At 52.1% G+C, this 14,190-nt stretch overlaps 9 protein-coding genes across 9 annotated transcripts; 5 read left to right on the top strand and 4 right to left on the bottom strand.

Annotated features, from left to right (window-relative positions):
- Positions 1–87: 87 nt before the first annotated feature.
- BDW74DRAFT_189669 (uncharacterized protein) lies at positions 88–1,710 on the bottom strand (the record flags this gene model as incomplete). Its single annotated transcript, XM_073732031.1, has 3 exons — positions 88–701; positions 754–1,522; positions 1,564–1,710. 3 exons carry the CDS (start codon positions 1,708–1,710, stop codon positions 88–90), a joined length of 1,530 nt encoding a protein of 509 aa, XP_073585832.1.
- Positions 1,711–2,129: 419 nt separating this feature from the next.
- On the top strand, positions 2,130–3,410 carry BDW74DRAFT_189670 (glucarate dehydratase family protein; the record flags this gene model as incomplete). The annotated part of the gene is made up of 1 exon (XM_073732032.1): positions 2,130–3,410. The coding sequence occupies one exon, from the start codon at positions 2,130–2,132 to the stop codon at positions 3,408–3,410; it is 1,281 nt and encodes a 426-aa protein (XP_073585833.1).
- A 559-nt stretch (positions 3,411–3,969) lies between these two features.
- BDW74DRAFT_189671 (uncharacterized protein) lies at positions 3,970–4,817 on the top strand (the record flags this gene model as incomplete). Its single annotated transcript, XM_073732033.1, has 4 exons — positions 3,970–4,065; positions 4,120–4,161; positions 4,215–4,628; positions 4,701–4,817. Exons 1-4 carry the CDS (start codon positions 4,015–4,017, stop codon positions 4,815–4,817), a joined length of 624 nt encoding a protein of 207 aa, XP_073585834.1. The 5' UTR covers positions 3,970–4,014.
- Positions 4,818–6,181: 1,364 nt separating this feature from the next.
- Positions 6,182–6,731, top strand: BDW74DRAFT_175895 (uncharacterized protein; the record flags this gene model as incomplete). Its single annotated transcript, XM_073728456.1, has 3 exons — positions 6,182–6,341; positions 6,423–6,672; positions 6,722–6,731. The coding sequence occupies 3 exons, from the start codon at positions 6,182–6,184 to the stop codon at positions 6,729–6,731; spliced, it is 420 nt and encodes a 139-aa protein (XP_073585835.1).
- A 449-nt stretch (positions 6,732–7,180) lies between these two features.
- Positions 7,181–8,901, bottom strand: BDW74DRAFT_175896 (uncharacterized protein; the record flags this gene model as incomplete). Its single annotated transcript, XM_073728457.1, has 2 exons — positions 7,181–8,224; positions 8,839–8,901. 2 exons carry the CDS (start codon positions 8,899–8,901, stop codon positions 7,181–7,183), a joined length of 1,107 nt encoding a protein of 368 aa, XP_073585836.1.
- Positions 8,902–9,147: 246 nt separating this feature from the next.
- Positions 9,148–9,510, top strand: BDW74DRAFT_175897 (uncharacterized protein; the record flags this gene model as incomplete). The annotated part of the gene is made up of 1 exon (XM_073728458.1): positions 9,148–9,510. The coding sequence occupies one exon, from the start codon at positions 9,148–9,150 to the stop codon at positions 9,508–9,510; it is 363 nt and encodes a 120-aa protein (XP_073585837.1).
- An 848-nt stretch (positions 9,511–10,358) lies between these two features.
- Positions 10,359–11,066, top strand: BDW74DRAFT_175898 (F-box domain protein; the record flags this gene model as incomplete). The annotated part of the gene is made up of 1 exon (XM_073728459.1): positions 10,359–11,066. One exon carries the CDS (start codon positions 10,359–10,361, stop codon positions 11,064–11,066), a length of 708 nt encoding a protein of 235 aa, XP_073585838.1.
- Positions 11,067–11,079: 13 nt separating this feature from the next.
- BDW74DRAFT_121132 (putative voltage-gated K+ channel beta subunit (KCNAB)) lies at positions 11,080–12,861 on the bottom strand. Its single transcript, XM_073722018.1, has 6 exons — positions 12,462–12,861; positions 12,390–12,412; positions 12,251–12,317; positions 12,103–12,190; positions 11,497–12,045; positions 11,080–11,418 (listed from the first exon to the last, which is right to left on the bottom strand). Exons 1-6 carry the CDS (start codon positions 12,548–12,550, stop codon positions 11,194–11,196), a joined length of 1,041 nt encoding a protein of 346 aa, XP_073585839.1. The 5' UTR covers positions 12,551–12,861; the 3' UTR covers positions 11,080–11,193.
- A 1-nt stretch (position 12,862) lies between these two features.
- BDW74DRAFT_121131 (uncharacterized protein) lies at positions 12,863–13,665 on the bottom strand. Its single transcript, XM_073722017.1, has one exon. It carries the CDS (start codon positions 13,534–13,536, stop codon positions 12,910–12,912), a length of 627 nt encoding a protein of 208 aa, XP_073585840.1. The 5' UTR covers positions 13,537–13,665; the 3' UTR covers positions 12,863–12,909.
- Between the last annotated feature and the right edge of the window lie 525 nt (positions 13,666–14,190).

Genomic DNA, 14,190 nt, shown 5'->3' on the forward strand with positions numbered 1-14,190 from the left:
AGTGTCTTTCCATTGCTCACCTGACGCCATTCCTCATCGTCCCCCTACCCTGCCCTACCATCACAATCAACAACCCTTATTAGTACCTTACAAAACATGCTTAAACAACGGACTCCGATCCCCGAGATCAAACAGCTCCTCCTCCGTATACCTACTCCTCGCATCCCCCTCTTCCCTGGCTTTCCTTTTATTAGCAAGTATATAACTCCACTCAAGCAACCCCGCCATAAATACCCCCGTCACCCCAAGCGCAAGACTAATCCCAAATCCCGTATAATACTTCGGCTTCTCTCTTTCCAGATACATGAAACTCCCCAGGATCCCGCCGACATTGCCGACGCAGTTCATGAGCGCGATCCCGATGGCCCGTCTGCTTGCGGGGGCGATGTTATTTGCGTTCCAGGAGGCGGCGGCGGCTTGGATTGGGTAGATGCCGATTACGGCCAGCACAACGGAGAAGTAGGCGACGCCTTTGTTGGATGCTAGCTCGCCTTTTAAGGAAATTATGACGGAGTAGGCGATGATGATTATGAGCATGGGGATCACGACGAACGGCATGCGCCAGTAGAAGTGGTCGGATAGTCTCGCGAAGCAGATCGCGGAGATGGCGGCGGCGACGTACGGGGGTGCGCTGGTGAGCTGGGCGTTTGTGCGCGAGAAGCCCATACTCTCTGTTATCGTCGGCAGGGTAAACTTGATTCCTGGATATGCTGTTAATCAGGGCTCACTGGTAAATAGGTATAGGGGGCATACCATAAGAAAGCGCACTCTGCGCAAACAAAAACCAAGCCTGCATATACACCCTCCAGTTGGTCAGCACCATCATCAGATCCCTCCACTTGAACTTGCGGTCATCCTCCGCGCGGCCACCCTGTTTAATGAACATCGAGAGCTCGAGGTACTGGATCTCGTCGGGCTCGAGCCACCGCGTCGAAAGGGCAGGCGTATCGATCAGGAAGAAGAAGCATGCAACACCAAGGATAACTGTCGCTAATCCCTCCAGGATGAAAATCCACCTCCACCCCTCGTACCCGCCTATCCCATCCATCTCCGCAATCGCCGCCGCAAGAAGACCAGAGAACGCCCCGCTCAGCGCACTCGCGCAGTAGAAGTAAGAAATCCGCAGCGCGAGGTCTTTCGGCATGTACCAGTACGAGCAGAGATATATCGCGCCGGGGAAGAACCCTGCTTCGAAGATACCAAGCAGCACACGGACGGCCATGAGAGCGCCGTAGTTCTTCACCAGCCCCGTGCAGGTCATGATCACGCCCCAGCCGACGACGAGGATGCCGAGGTAGGTTGAGGGGCGCTTGAACTTTTTCAGGAGGACGTTCGAGGGGACTTCGAGGAGGACGTAGGGGATGAAGAAGATGGAGAGCACAGTGTTGTACTGCACGCCGGACATGTTGAGGTCCGAGACCATGCCTTCGATTTTGGCGTTGCCGATGTTTGCGCGGTCGATGTGAGCGCAGAGGTAGAGGAGGGCGAGCATGGGGACCAGGCGGATGTCGACCTTCCCACGCTAGTTAACAAGTTCACGTACTGGGAAGATGGTCTGGTTACCTTGCGGAAAACCTTCTTCCTCTTCTCTTCTGGGTAGTTGGTGTAAAAATCCGCATCTTCGGGACTCAGACCGACAACCCTAAAGGTTCCGATCTCGGTAATCGGGCTCTCGATGTGAGAGGGTTTCTCGATGTCCTTTTCTGCCATGGCGGCTTTCTTCTATCTCTATCCTTTACGGAGAAGAAACTGGCCAAGGTGAGAATGATCAACGGGGCGGGGCCAGATATACCCCTCCCCATCTCGTCTGACAGCTACCCCGGATTGACGCTCTCCCTCCACAGCCAAGCACTACCCCAGGCCATGGCATGTTGGCAACGGATAAGCAACCAATGAGCAGTCCAGCCGACACGGGAACACCATCCGTCCGTGCAGATCGGTCGGAAAATGTGCATGACATTACTTATCCGGGGGTGTCTCCAGCTTCCCCGCATTTTTGGGCATTGTTTGCTCTGGATATCCGGAGAATTCTCCGAGGTGCGGTATATACGTGTCCGTTGTTTGTCAGTAGCTTGATCTTCTAGAGCAAGCTAAGCACCTGCATCTTAGGTAGGTAGGGTACAGCCGCCATGTCAACAATCAAAGACATCATCATCACCCCCGTCGCATTCCACGACCCACCCCTCCTCAACAGCGTCGGCGTGCACGAGCCCTTCGCCCTGCGAAGTATAATCGAAGTAATTACAGAAAGCACCTACGGCCTCGGCGAGTCCTACGGGGACTCAGCGCACCTGGAGCGCTTGGCTCGAGCAGCAGAAGTCATAAAATCTTCATCGCTCTCAATCTACGAAACGAACGCCATCTATCAGATATGCGTCGACAGTTTGACAGACGACAAATCTACCGGCGGCGACGGCATGGCGGGAATGGTGACCACTGCCTCAGTCGCCGATAAAGTCTTCTCGCCGTTTGAAGTCGCCTGCCTCGATATCCAGGGGAAACTAGCCGGTGTCCCAGTTAGCGAGCTCCTCGGCGGGCGAGTTCGCGATAACGTGCAGTACTCCGCGTACCTCTTTTACAAATGGGCAAACCACCCCGGATTGGCAGACAGCGAAGGCGCAGACGAATACGGCGAAGCCCTAACACCTTCACAACTCGTCGCTCAAGCGCAAAAAATGATAACCGACTACGGCTTCAAAGCCATAAAACTCAAAGGCGGCGTCTTCCCACCGGAGCAAGAAGTCGCCGCGATAAAGGCTCTCCACGCCGCATTCCCCTCCATCCCACTGCGCCTCGACCCAAACGCCGCCTGGACAGTGGAGACCTCAAAATGGGTCGCGAAGGAACTAGCAGGCATAATCGAGTACCTTGAAGATCCCGCCCCCGAAATCAGCGGGATGGCGTCCGTCGCTAAGAAAGCCACCATGCCACTGGCTACAAACATGGCCGTCGTAGCCTTTGACCACCTCCCTCCATCGATATTACAGAATGCCGTCGGCGTCATCCTATCGGACCACCACTTCTGGGGCGGCCTGCGGAAATCCCAAATACTCGCATCCATCTGCGGCATCTGGGGGATGAGACTCTCCATGCACAGTAACAGCCACCTGGGGATTAGTCTTGCGGCCATGACGCATTTGGCGGCTGCGACGCGGAATCTGGATTATGCGTGTGATACGCATTGGCCGTGGAAGAGACGCGACGAAGATGTGGTTGTTAAGGGGGCGCTGAAGTGGGTTGATGGGGGGGTTGAGGTGCCGAGTGCACCGGGGTTGGGGATTGAGCTTGATCGGGAGAAACTGCAGAAGTTGCATAAGCTGTACCTTGAGTGTGGGATTCGGAAGAGGGATGATACGTCGTATATGAGGCGGTTTGAGCCTAGGTTTGATGCGAGGATACCGAGGTGGTGAGGAGGGTTAGCGATAGCAGCCTCAGATGCGATAGCGTGAAACAATATTAGGATTGAAACTTTACCTATGATTCATCACATCAATCAAATGGCTACTAGAGATCTATCGTTTTTGTTTACTTCGAATATCGGACCGGGGAAGTCGTTTACCGAGCCAAAATTGAGCGATCTCCCTACGGGGAACTCGATTCCAGACCCTGCAGCGCCCGTGTCGATAACCCTAATTTCAAGCAAAACCAGATCTCACCACTAATAACATTGAGGCCACCAGATGAAACAATTCGGATTTGCAAGTGACAGCCCAGATGACCTGTGATCATCATCACGACCCTTGAAACAATCCAGGGTTGCTTCAAAAATTCGGCATATCGACTCTTGTTTCAGGATGACTCTCGACGCCCAGCCTCGGCAGTGCGCTCATGTGCCGGGCGGCGGCGATCAGTGGAGGGTATAAAACCACCACATCTGGCACTCTGGTGGTATTTTACCATCATATTAATCCTTAGTCATAAGAAATCTACTCACATCTCTCTATCTCTCTCAAATCTCCCTCAAATCTCCCACAAGTCACTTCTTTATATACACATACGGTACATACCTACACAATGGCACCTTCAGACCTCAGCATCCGCAACTTAACAGGCGACTGGGCTATCGTAAGTCCCCTCGGGACTACTCAAAATAAAGTGTTCGGTCTAATAGCTCAACAGGACAAGTCAAAATCAAAGAACATCGATGGCGCCCTCAAACTCGTACGCCCTTCCCCTCCCCCCCTTTTCAGTCCACCCCAACTAACGTCTTTTAGCAAGGAATCGGTTGGCTCCGCCGCAAAGCCGTAACATCAGGCACAATCACACTAAAAACCACGTACGACACCAACAGCAATTCGCTCATGATGCAACAAGGTCTGCGCGGGATTTTTCCCGGCGTCGAACAAACCCGCTTGCTGGACTGGAGCGAGCACGAGCACGTTGACGCCGTCTCGGGCGCGGCAATTAAAGTGCGCAGTCGGTTTGTGAGGGGTGTTGTCGAGGGAGAGAAAGTCAAGCCTGTTTTGCAGGTTGAGACGAATACAGCCAAGAAGGCGGAGGTTGAGACGTATCTTACTGCTGCTGTTTCTATTCCTGTGCCTGCTGGTCAGGTTGGGGATGGAGATGAGGAGAAGTCGTTTGTGCAGGATTTTATTGTTTGTGAGGGTGGGGGGTGGACTGCTGAGCAGGTGAGCTATATGGATCCTAGAAGACCAAAGTTGTTGTGGGTGTTAGTGGAGGTGTATGCTGACTAGGGCTAGATCTGGGCGGTTGAGAAGATTGGTGACGGACTGTTTCTGACGTGCAGGGCTGTTGCGGCGAAGGGGGATACCATTGAGCAAGCGTATCAGGTGTATCAATACGAAGAGCAGAAGTAGGAGACCAATAATGATACATATGATACACACTTTCTCATAGCTCACTTTGGTGTATGAGAAATGACAGGTTGTCGGGATTCGAGTACCTAGGCAGGTATGACACCACCCTGATTACCATAGTCTATAATCGAATGACTACGGGCGAGAAACAGAACATTCCCACCTGTAGGTACCATATTATTACAAAAGCCGATTTGTAGGAATCTCACCGGCATTGCTCTTACTATAAGGTAGCTAGCTGCATGTGGAAGCTTAAGCAGTGCGACGATACTCGCCGAAAGAGAGACATTGAATGGAATTATCTGTGCGTCAAACTTGAAGGTTCTGCAGGACCAGGCACCCTTGTCAGCCTCCCAGACCTCACGAACAAGATACGTCAATACTACCTTGAGACGGGGGGGTGGTGGGTGAAGGTGCACCTAACACCCTCATAACACTAATTCAATACAACACGCAATGCCTCGGGTGCCTAACGGGCATCTCACCTATCAAATACCTTGGCCGTCACGATTCAACTCAACCTTAGTCTCAGGGGTGGTATTTGCTCTACTCCTAAGCTCCTTTTCTCGCTTGTAGAGTCGGGAGGGTAGGTGGACCTCATAGCTGGAGCACTCCTGTAAGCTTAGATCCGAGAACCTGGTCCCCAAGCAACAGGGGTCAATCACCTAGACATGAACCAGGGAGATGGCATTAGACTTTTCAGACTTTTGACTCTCTACCAGTCAGGACCGTGCAGGCCATATCCGTCCAATCCGACGGGGTTGCTGTCTATTCCTGTTGTCGTGTCGTGTACATTCCAAGGTTCATAACCAATCATGCCATCCTCGAATGCCCGGGCGCCATGCACGACTCTGGCAACTGATGCAAAAGGCACATCCATTTCTGACGTGGTCCACTTCCATTCGCAATCCCGCAAGAAAGAGCCCTGAGATCGGCCCGGGATATCGAGGAAATTGGTCCCAGCTGTGGTGACTGGTGGGTATGGTATGGTAGGTGGGGTGAAAACTCTTGTTGCTCGACCAGAACAAGATACGGCCTGTTGTTCCTGAAAGTTCATTAGCAAGCCTGTCCCGTCTGACTCGCTTTGTCGCCGTCATGCGGTCATGGGGTAGGTAAGCTTTGCTTTTCGGCATGTTACCCAACGTTCACGGAATCACACCCCTACCTAGAGCTCGGACTTCGGGTTTGGTATACCTTACGCCAACTCTGTAGGCCAGGGAGGGGATCTGCCTGTGGACTATATAGATCCCTAAGTCCCTTCATTCTTCATCACCACCTAGGCGCCATACTCCCGAGTCTTGTATCTATCGAATAATTAGAGTTTTCCACTATCCCAAACACCCCATCCACCAACCTATCTCATCATGGTCACCCCCCACCCCCGTAAACCTTTCACCTCGGTGCCGGAGGGCCCCTGCACCCTCCCCATCTCCGAGCGCGCCGAGGCCGCCCACGGCGCCTACTACATCTGGCACATAACCGACCCCGAGCGCGCGCACATTGCCTCGCTCTTGGGGTGCCCGGGTATGTTTCCCTTCCATCCATCCACATTAGTACTATTTCTACTCCCTTACCTTCCAATCTAACAACCGCTGCATTCCACAGTCAGCAAGATAACCGCAAAACGCACCTACATGCAAGCCGGCCGCGAAGTCTGCCGCACCTGCAGCAAGCCCTCTGGCCTCGACGACCTGGTCTCCACCGCCATGGCGCAGGGTGTCCACTCAACAGCATTCATGCTCGATGTCCTCGCCAACGGGCCCAAGGGGAATAGTCCCAGCCATGGAGTGCACTGCTCAGGCTGCGGCGGGAAGTTCGGCCGTCTGGTGTACTGGGAGGAGCATTGGGCGAATTGGTATGTGTTCTTTGCGCTTGTTAAATGGGGGCTGTGCTTACTTTTGCAGGTTTGAGTAAGGGGCTCTCATGGCTATGAATGGGGATGGGGATGGGGATCTTTTAACGAGGGCGGCTGTTTCGTCTACAGATTGTCGTAAGCCAACTTTTGCCTGGTACGTATGTGATTTCCCGTTTAACTTGTTTTAACAACGAGTCCTCGTTTACATTCTTATATCCTTGGTTTATTCTAAGGGTTGAAAGGCCGTGTAGGGCAGGCTCGTTCCTCCGACTAGCCTGGTCAAGACCCTGGGACATCTTATATTATATTATCTTCAAGGGATAATCTCTTGATCTAAGTGCAATTGATTCTTGCTCATATATTAACAAAGTTGCATGCGTACCTAAATTATGGTTGATTGTGATACACCTAGCGGATACAGATCCAACCAAGAAAATGAAAAATTAGGGCTATATCACGTAACGACAGACAGCATGATGTAATAGTACTACTACCTAGGTAGGTAAGCCTAAGCCGATTCCCTTTCAGGACTGGCCGACCTCCCCCGCTGACTACGGTCCTCATCCTCCCCCCTCTCCGGCCGTGCACTCCTGCGCTGCCTCCGCGTCACAGTAAGCGCATCCTCACCAAACACCTCAAAGAGCCTCAGATCGCACTCCAGATACCCATTGGCACGTCTATTCGTGCGGGTGCCCTCAAACTCCACATCCGAGTGATTGGAACTCCGTACAAGCCCCTCAAGCTTCGCCCTCTCGAGATCCCTCGCAATCCCCGCCTCAAGAATCTTAGCAAACAACCGCGCAATGAAGAAATTATTCGGCCCAAGCTCAAGACCATTAAAAAGCGCCTCAAACTCATCCCACTTATCCTTCGGCAACTTCTCAAGCACAGCGTACCCGGCGAACCGATTATTATCGTCGACGTTGTCATCATCCTCAACAACCCTCTCCCACCGGCGTGTCCCCGCAGGACGAACCGTATAACTCCGACACTTCGCAGTCGTCGGGTTCAGACCATGCAAATCAACCAGGAAAACGAACCACTGCGGCACAATCTCCCTTGCAGGCTCTCTCTTAACCGCAACAACTATATCATAACAACCGCTGTCAAACTCCCTCACCGGCGTCTCAGGGGTCATAAACACTCCACTCCGCGCGATAAACGCAGAAGGTCGATCATAGCCCCCATCGGCCGTGCGTCCGAGTGTACGCGCGTAATGCCGCTGCACCATAATCAGCTCGAACAGTGCGTAGCGCACATCCGCATCGATCCCGTCCTCGTCTTCGTCTTCGGGCTCGAACCCTTCCTGTGCGGCCCAGATGGCGGCGTCGGCGGCGTCGGCGGCCACCTCGCGCACGTCTTCTTGTGCGTGTACGATGTTGCGTTGTGCGTGTGCTGGGTAGTGCGACGGGACGGTCCAGAGGTCGGCGATTACGAGGCGGGTTTCGTGCGTTGTTGGGCGCCGGCATTGGGCGCCGGCAGTGGGCGCGGCAGGGGTTCCAGGTGGGTAGGACCGAGTGGTCTGGGGGGGAGGGGGTGCGGGGCATGGTTGCTACTGTTGTTGATTTTGGGGTTGTTGGATTGGAGGGTTGGTATGGTACCTTGATAGGTAGGGCTCTGACGGTGCAGGTGGTTAGGGTAGCACTATGAGGCGAGATGAGCGTGGATGAGATGGTACACTGTCTTCGTACTTGCACTCGGGTCTGTGAGGGTTGGCAATGGGGTGTTTTATACCCTACAATCCCTGTGTCGTTTTCTTTGATTGCGAACGACTCATTGTGCCATTGTGTCGTTGTGTTTTTGGCACTGAGAATGCCTCTTGGTCTTTATTGTCAGTTTTATTGCTGCACAAAAGAAGCCCTAAGATAGACTTGATTGTTAGGAAGAATAAGCAGAGTTTCAACCACCGTCTCAATCAAGTGTCGCTGAGACAGGTTGGCTTTGTTCACCTGTTTCTCTACTCTTGCACATTTAAAACCACAAAACAATGAGATCCAGAATATGGATCTTTGATTTGTCTCTGGATCGACGTTGCGTTCTTTATTCTGTTTTTCATCCTTAGGATGTTTTCAGGCTGAGATGTGTGGTAGGAAAAGTTGACAACCAAGCATAAAGAGCCGCGCATCAAGATGTCTTTGTATATGCATAAAGATGAAGATAACAAACACCCAGATCTTCCATGCTATCTGGGTTCTTCTCCAGCTCCCAGATTCCTTTTTCCATTTCCATCTTCCTCTCTGAACACTCTACGTTCGCTATTTCGCTCTCGTTGCTGCTCACCTCCCCCATACAACGCATCCTCTAGGTACGATACCGTTATCCATCTCGAGAACCTTTTTGCATATTCCAGCTCTCTCCCCACAGCCTCATTTTTATCCTCCTATCCCAAAAGTTGTATCATCTTGTCTCTTCAAGTATATCACAGCACAACCCCCATAACCCACTCGCATCACCCCCATCATATCCCCTCCAGATATGTCCGAATCTGATACCTGTACAATCACCCTCCCGCTAACAGGCACACTCCTCTCCCACACCCCCTCTTTTGGCCCTGCCGTCATCCCCATCCGGCTAGACAACACGTGCCTCTTCGCCCTAACATCTGAGGTAAAGCACGCCCTAGTAAAGGGTGAGTTGATGAGTCAGGATGCCAAAGTCGTGCTCGAGGCCGAGGATGTCGTTGTGTATGTTCGCCCGCGTCAATGTGATAGGATCAATCGAGGGGTTTTGGTCAATATGCAGCCCGGGGAGAAAGTGCGCAGGCTTAGTGTGTTGAGTGTGACGTATCGCGTTTATGGCCGGAATGTTTTTGTGTTTGGGGTTGATGTTGCCGATTGAATTTTCCAAGGTTGTATGTATCTAAATAGTACCATATGCAGGATGGGCGGATTTCGTTTTGGTATGGGATTTGGGCTTTGGGTTTCCGTGAGATGCAGATGGTGTCCTTGTTCGAACAGGACTTGCGTACAGTATTCGGGGTAGGCTACCTGTATGGCTGTATGATCATGAGCGGGCATGTACTTAGGGCTAGAAGCTGGTCCACAAATTTTGGTGGGAAACAGCACCCTAAAATCTCAACCTGCATGCAGTGTCAATTTCGGAACCTCTAAAGTTGTTCTAGGCCACCGTCTCAATGCCTCTAGTATTGATAGAGTGCAGGGAGTCTATTCATGCTGCTAAGGCGGTATGGTACCATGGATATCATCGAAGTAGAACCCTAACCCCAGACCGTAGCTTTATCCGGATGACATACACATACAGGCAAATCTTTTGCCGCAGGCCATGTCCCAATGTTCTAAGATACGTGGATCTCGAAATAAAGTTTCATTACCTCGAGAAATTGGTGTCGCTTTAGGGCTGCATATGGTCTTCGAGTTCACCATTTATAGATTTATAGATATCTCCACGACATCCAGCAGAGTGAATATATCAGCGAAGCAGTGCATCCTTCAGTCAGCCATAGGATCCTCTCAAAACTATAATAAAACATATAGTTCGAGGAATCGCGGGATATATGTATAGTACTGGGTCAGCTGATTGCCCTGGCTACCCCATGTTGATGATGTCACCGGTGAGCTTAGCATCCATACCTACCTACGTACCTACCGTAGGAGACTTAGGTAGGTATGGTTCCCACGAGGCAGGCGCACTCACAAGCAAGGATGTCAGGAACATAAGACAAAAACATGGACATCTGCATGGCAGTGCCCTTACGACCGGTTTCTGTTCCCCTAATGTCCCGCTCAGTCTTAGTCCAAAACATCCAAACTCCTCAACTCCTCAAAGCAGCCAGCTCGGTTCAGTTCTATCGTGCCTCGTACCTATTCTCTCCGGCCATCATCATCAAGTCCATCACATACCAAACACTACTTTACTATACCCATCACCTGCATCATATTATGCCAGCCACAACTACAATCTTCACTCTTCCACCGGAGCTCCACCTCCATATCCGCGCGCACCTCTCCTTCCCCTCAACAATTCTCCTGCGGCTCACATGCCGCTACTTCTACGCCCTCCTCGACCCACTCACACACGTCCAACTCCTGGACGCCGAGAATAGCGATTTCGCTGTATCGAAGAATCTCTATGCCTGTCGGTACTGCCTGCGTCTCCGTGACGGAGAGGAATTTGCGGTGCGGATGTTATCATCTGGACGCGGGCGCCGAGGGGCTGATGCAGGCAAGCGCTTTTGTGTGGAGTGTGGGGTTAAGCCAAGGGGCGGAGGGGAGGCAAGGTATGGTCGCGGCGCGATGTTTGTGATTAAGGGGGAGCTTCGGATTGTATGTATTGTTTGTGGGAAGTTCGCGAGGGGGGTTAGGGAGGGAAGTGGAGGTGGAGGCGGAAGGGTGCGGTGCAGCGAGTGTGGGTTTGAGGCAACTAATAGCTTCTAAGTCTTTGATTTCGATTATCCGGTCAGATATTTGATACTCATGAATCTTATCTTTCTAGCTTCTAGAATCCATCATGGTTCCCATGATCCAATCAATCTGCAGGCCATTCAAGCGAAGCATACATCCATCATCCAAACCTCGCAGGCGCAACAGCAGGCTTATTCCCCAGCGCCTCATCAATTTCCGCCATAACCTCGGGCGTAAGCAGGGGCAGAACCTTAAGACTCTCAACATTATCAACAATCTGCTCGGGCTTCGAAGCGCCAGTAATAATCGAGCTGACGTTCTCGTTCTTGATGCACCACGCCAGAGCGAGATGCGACTGCTTAACGTTGAGTTTATCGGCGAAGGCCTGTGCCAGTAATCGTCAGCCAGTTACCAACCATCCAACCATACCCAATCACCCGAAATTAGGGACTAGTGGATGTACCTTAACCCCCTTCAACTGCCGAATAACCCCCTCCTCAGCCGCCCACTTCTCGCGGATCCCCTTCGAATAAACATCGTTGCTCTCGGCGAACCGACTCCCCGCCGGCGGCTTCTCAAGCGCATCATTATACTTCCCACTCAGGCGACCGCCCTTAAGCGGACTGAAGGTGGTCAACCCCAACCCCACCCGCTCATAAAGCCGCGCAAACTGCCCCTCGACCTTCTCGCGATCGAGCATGTTGTACAGCGGCTGCTCGACGATTGGGGCGATGAGACCGAGTCTGTTCGCGATGCCTGCGGCCTCGCTGATCTCGTCGGCGGACCATTCGGATGTTCCCCAGTAGAATGCCCAGCCCTTTTCGATGACGAAGTTGAAGGCGCGCACGGTCTCTTCCATGGGCGTTAGTCTGTCGGGGCGGTGCGCGTAGATGATGTCCACGTAGTCGAGTTGGAGGCGTTCCAGGGAGGCCTTGGTTCCTTCGATTATGTGTTTGCGGGAGAGTCCGATGTTGTTTACGGGGATAGAGCCGTGGGCGCGGCCGAAGTTCACCTATTAGATTCAATAAGTGAAGTGATAAATGGGGTGAAATATGGTGAAGATACGAACCTTGGTGCTAATGACGAGGTCATTTCGCTTCCACCCAGCCTTTTTGATCACGTTGCCCATCACAATTTCGGATTTGCCGCCGGCGTAGCTGGGGAGGGAGATTTGTTAGTGGGTATATATATAGGTCTTGGTGAGCTAGTGTCCGTACCCCTCTGCTGTGTCGAAGAAGTTGATGCCGAGGTCGTAGGCTTGTCGCATGCAGGCTTCAGTGCCCTCTAACTCCGATAATCAGCTACTATCTCCACGGGCATCGGAATAGTAAATCATCATTTCGATGAAGAAGGTACCTTCAGCGACATCACCACCGAACCTAGGCAAGTTAGATAAGCTCAATTGTAATGAGCAAGGTAGAAACTCACGTAATCCATCCTCCCAGACTGATGACCGACACGTGAAGGCCGGAATTGCCCAGGCGGCGATAAATCATCTCAGGCTTTGACTCAGACATGTTGTTGTTCTTCTCACAAATAACGATGAGAGAAAGTGACTTGAGGGTGTGGTCAACTTATACCCCGCGTACCCCGCACCGGATGCAACCATCTTGGAGACCAAATGCGCCATTGATGACAAATTGGGTAACCACGTAATCTCTGCCTGCCTGTTACCAAGTTTCAAGTTTTGAGATATGAAGACAGTAGAAACGATGCGGTTTTTGGATAGATTCTCGAAGCAGGCAGCAGAGGTGCTGACGAAGAAACTTGATTTTGACGTGGGCGCCGTGTCGGTGGCGAGGCCTCAAGAGATCAAATCAATCTCATTGTTCTATCTTTGGGAATGAAGTACTCTGGTGGTGAGTATATGGGCACGCTACCTCAACGCCGTGGGTGTTGACATGTTGCGATCTTGGGCGTCGTTCCATTGGAGTTCATGATCTGAGCTGCCCTTGAGCAATAGCCAGTGCATCAATGCGGTGTTGATGAGACTCCATCTACCAATCTCTGTGTGGAAGCGAGGGTACCCTGGGAAGGTAAAGCCGAGGAGCACATCAAGGTGCCTGAATAATGGGAGGTGTCGTATACAGTTTGAGGGAGGAATCAACCTGGCGAAAGTGCTGCAGGTAAGAAGCTCTGGAACAAGGATCAAATCTGAAAGGTGTCTGAATGTTTGCCTCAAAAAGCAAAGGGCGGATGGGCGATAATCACAGCGCAAACCTGGTCCGCAGTTCTTTTTGCTGCTAGGCTCTGATATCCTCGTAGTCACCTCCTCCAACTCTCTTTCCAAGTGGACCCTTAGGGAGAAGGAGAGGAATGCAATGCCCTGTCCGAGCAACAACGCGTCGGCACCAAAGACGCGATCAAACGCTGTAGGCCTCTTCAACTTCTCCTCCGCCCCAGTTCGCCGTACTCCTAGTAACCTAGACCAGAATATCTCGTTCTTCAAGCCAAGTGAGCGAATCACGACGTCTGCAATAGTAATTACAAGCCCCTGTCGCATCCTGCAGCCTGCGGTGCATGGTGCATCATCTCCCCCACGCAGATCATCCCATCTTGCATCGGAACGGCCTGCTGCATATCGTAATGTAGGCCGGGCGCTGGGATGTCTTCTCGCAAACTACCATTGAATCCGGCCTTTGGGGCGAAAGAAGCAACCGAGCCTCCACGGGTCAATCATCCTTATATACGGTATCATCAAGAAGATCTCGCAAGGCAGACAACTAGGAGCCTTCGAGAGATGCAGTGCAGTCTCGTAGTATCAAATTCGAAGTAGTGCCCGTATAACAACCCTGGTCGTCTGCCATATCCTCGTATGCCTCGGCGATCCTAGAAGTGAGCTTAGTCGATTGTGCGACAAACCGTCAACGCCGAAATGCGCGGTCCGAACATCGCAGGTAACACAGGCCAAGAGATCGATCGATCGATCGGTGAGGGAAGATCCTGCTTTTCGCGCCATATCTAGAAGCGAGTCAGTATGGAGTCTATAGAGACGGGAAAGGCTTATATCGATACCCGAAGAGCGCCCAGGGTTCCATCTCAAGCACACCGCCACATACCGTTGAACGGCTGAAGCCAAAGTGAGGCGTCCTAACCAGTCTTGCAATGCTGTTGGATCTTGCCGGCGACTCAGACCGCCGTTCGGACTTGCATGCCT

The sequence above is a fragment of the Aspergillus multicolor genome (genome assembly GCF_047715735.1).
Source record: "Aspergillus multicolor strain CBS 133.54 unplaced genomic scaffold BDW74scaffold_6, whole genome shotgun sequence".
Lineage (NCBI taxonomy): Eukaryota > Fungi > Ascomycota > Eurotiomycetes > Eurotiales > Aspergillaceae > Aspergillus > Aspergillus multicolor.

Bases quoted from the DNA above. Each gene is read 5' to 3' on its own strand.
- BDW74DRAFT_121131 (XM_073722017.1), bottom strand. From the start codon at position 13,536: ATGCGACAGGGGCTTGTAATTACTATTGCAGACGTCGTGATTCGCTCA.
- BDW74DRAFT_121132 (XM_073722018.1), bottom strand. From the start codon at position 12,550: ATGTCTGAGTCAAAGCCTGAGATGATTTATCGCCGCCTGGGCAATTCC. The intron at 12,046-12,102 runs GTTCGTATCTTC...TGAATCTAATAG, and splicing joins ACCTCGTCATTAGCACCAAG to GTGAACTTCGGCCGCGCCCA. The intron at 11,419-11,496 runs GTACATCCACTA...TTACTGGCACAG, and splicing joins GGCAGTTGAAGGGGGTTAAG to GCCTTCGCCGATAAACTCAA.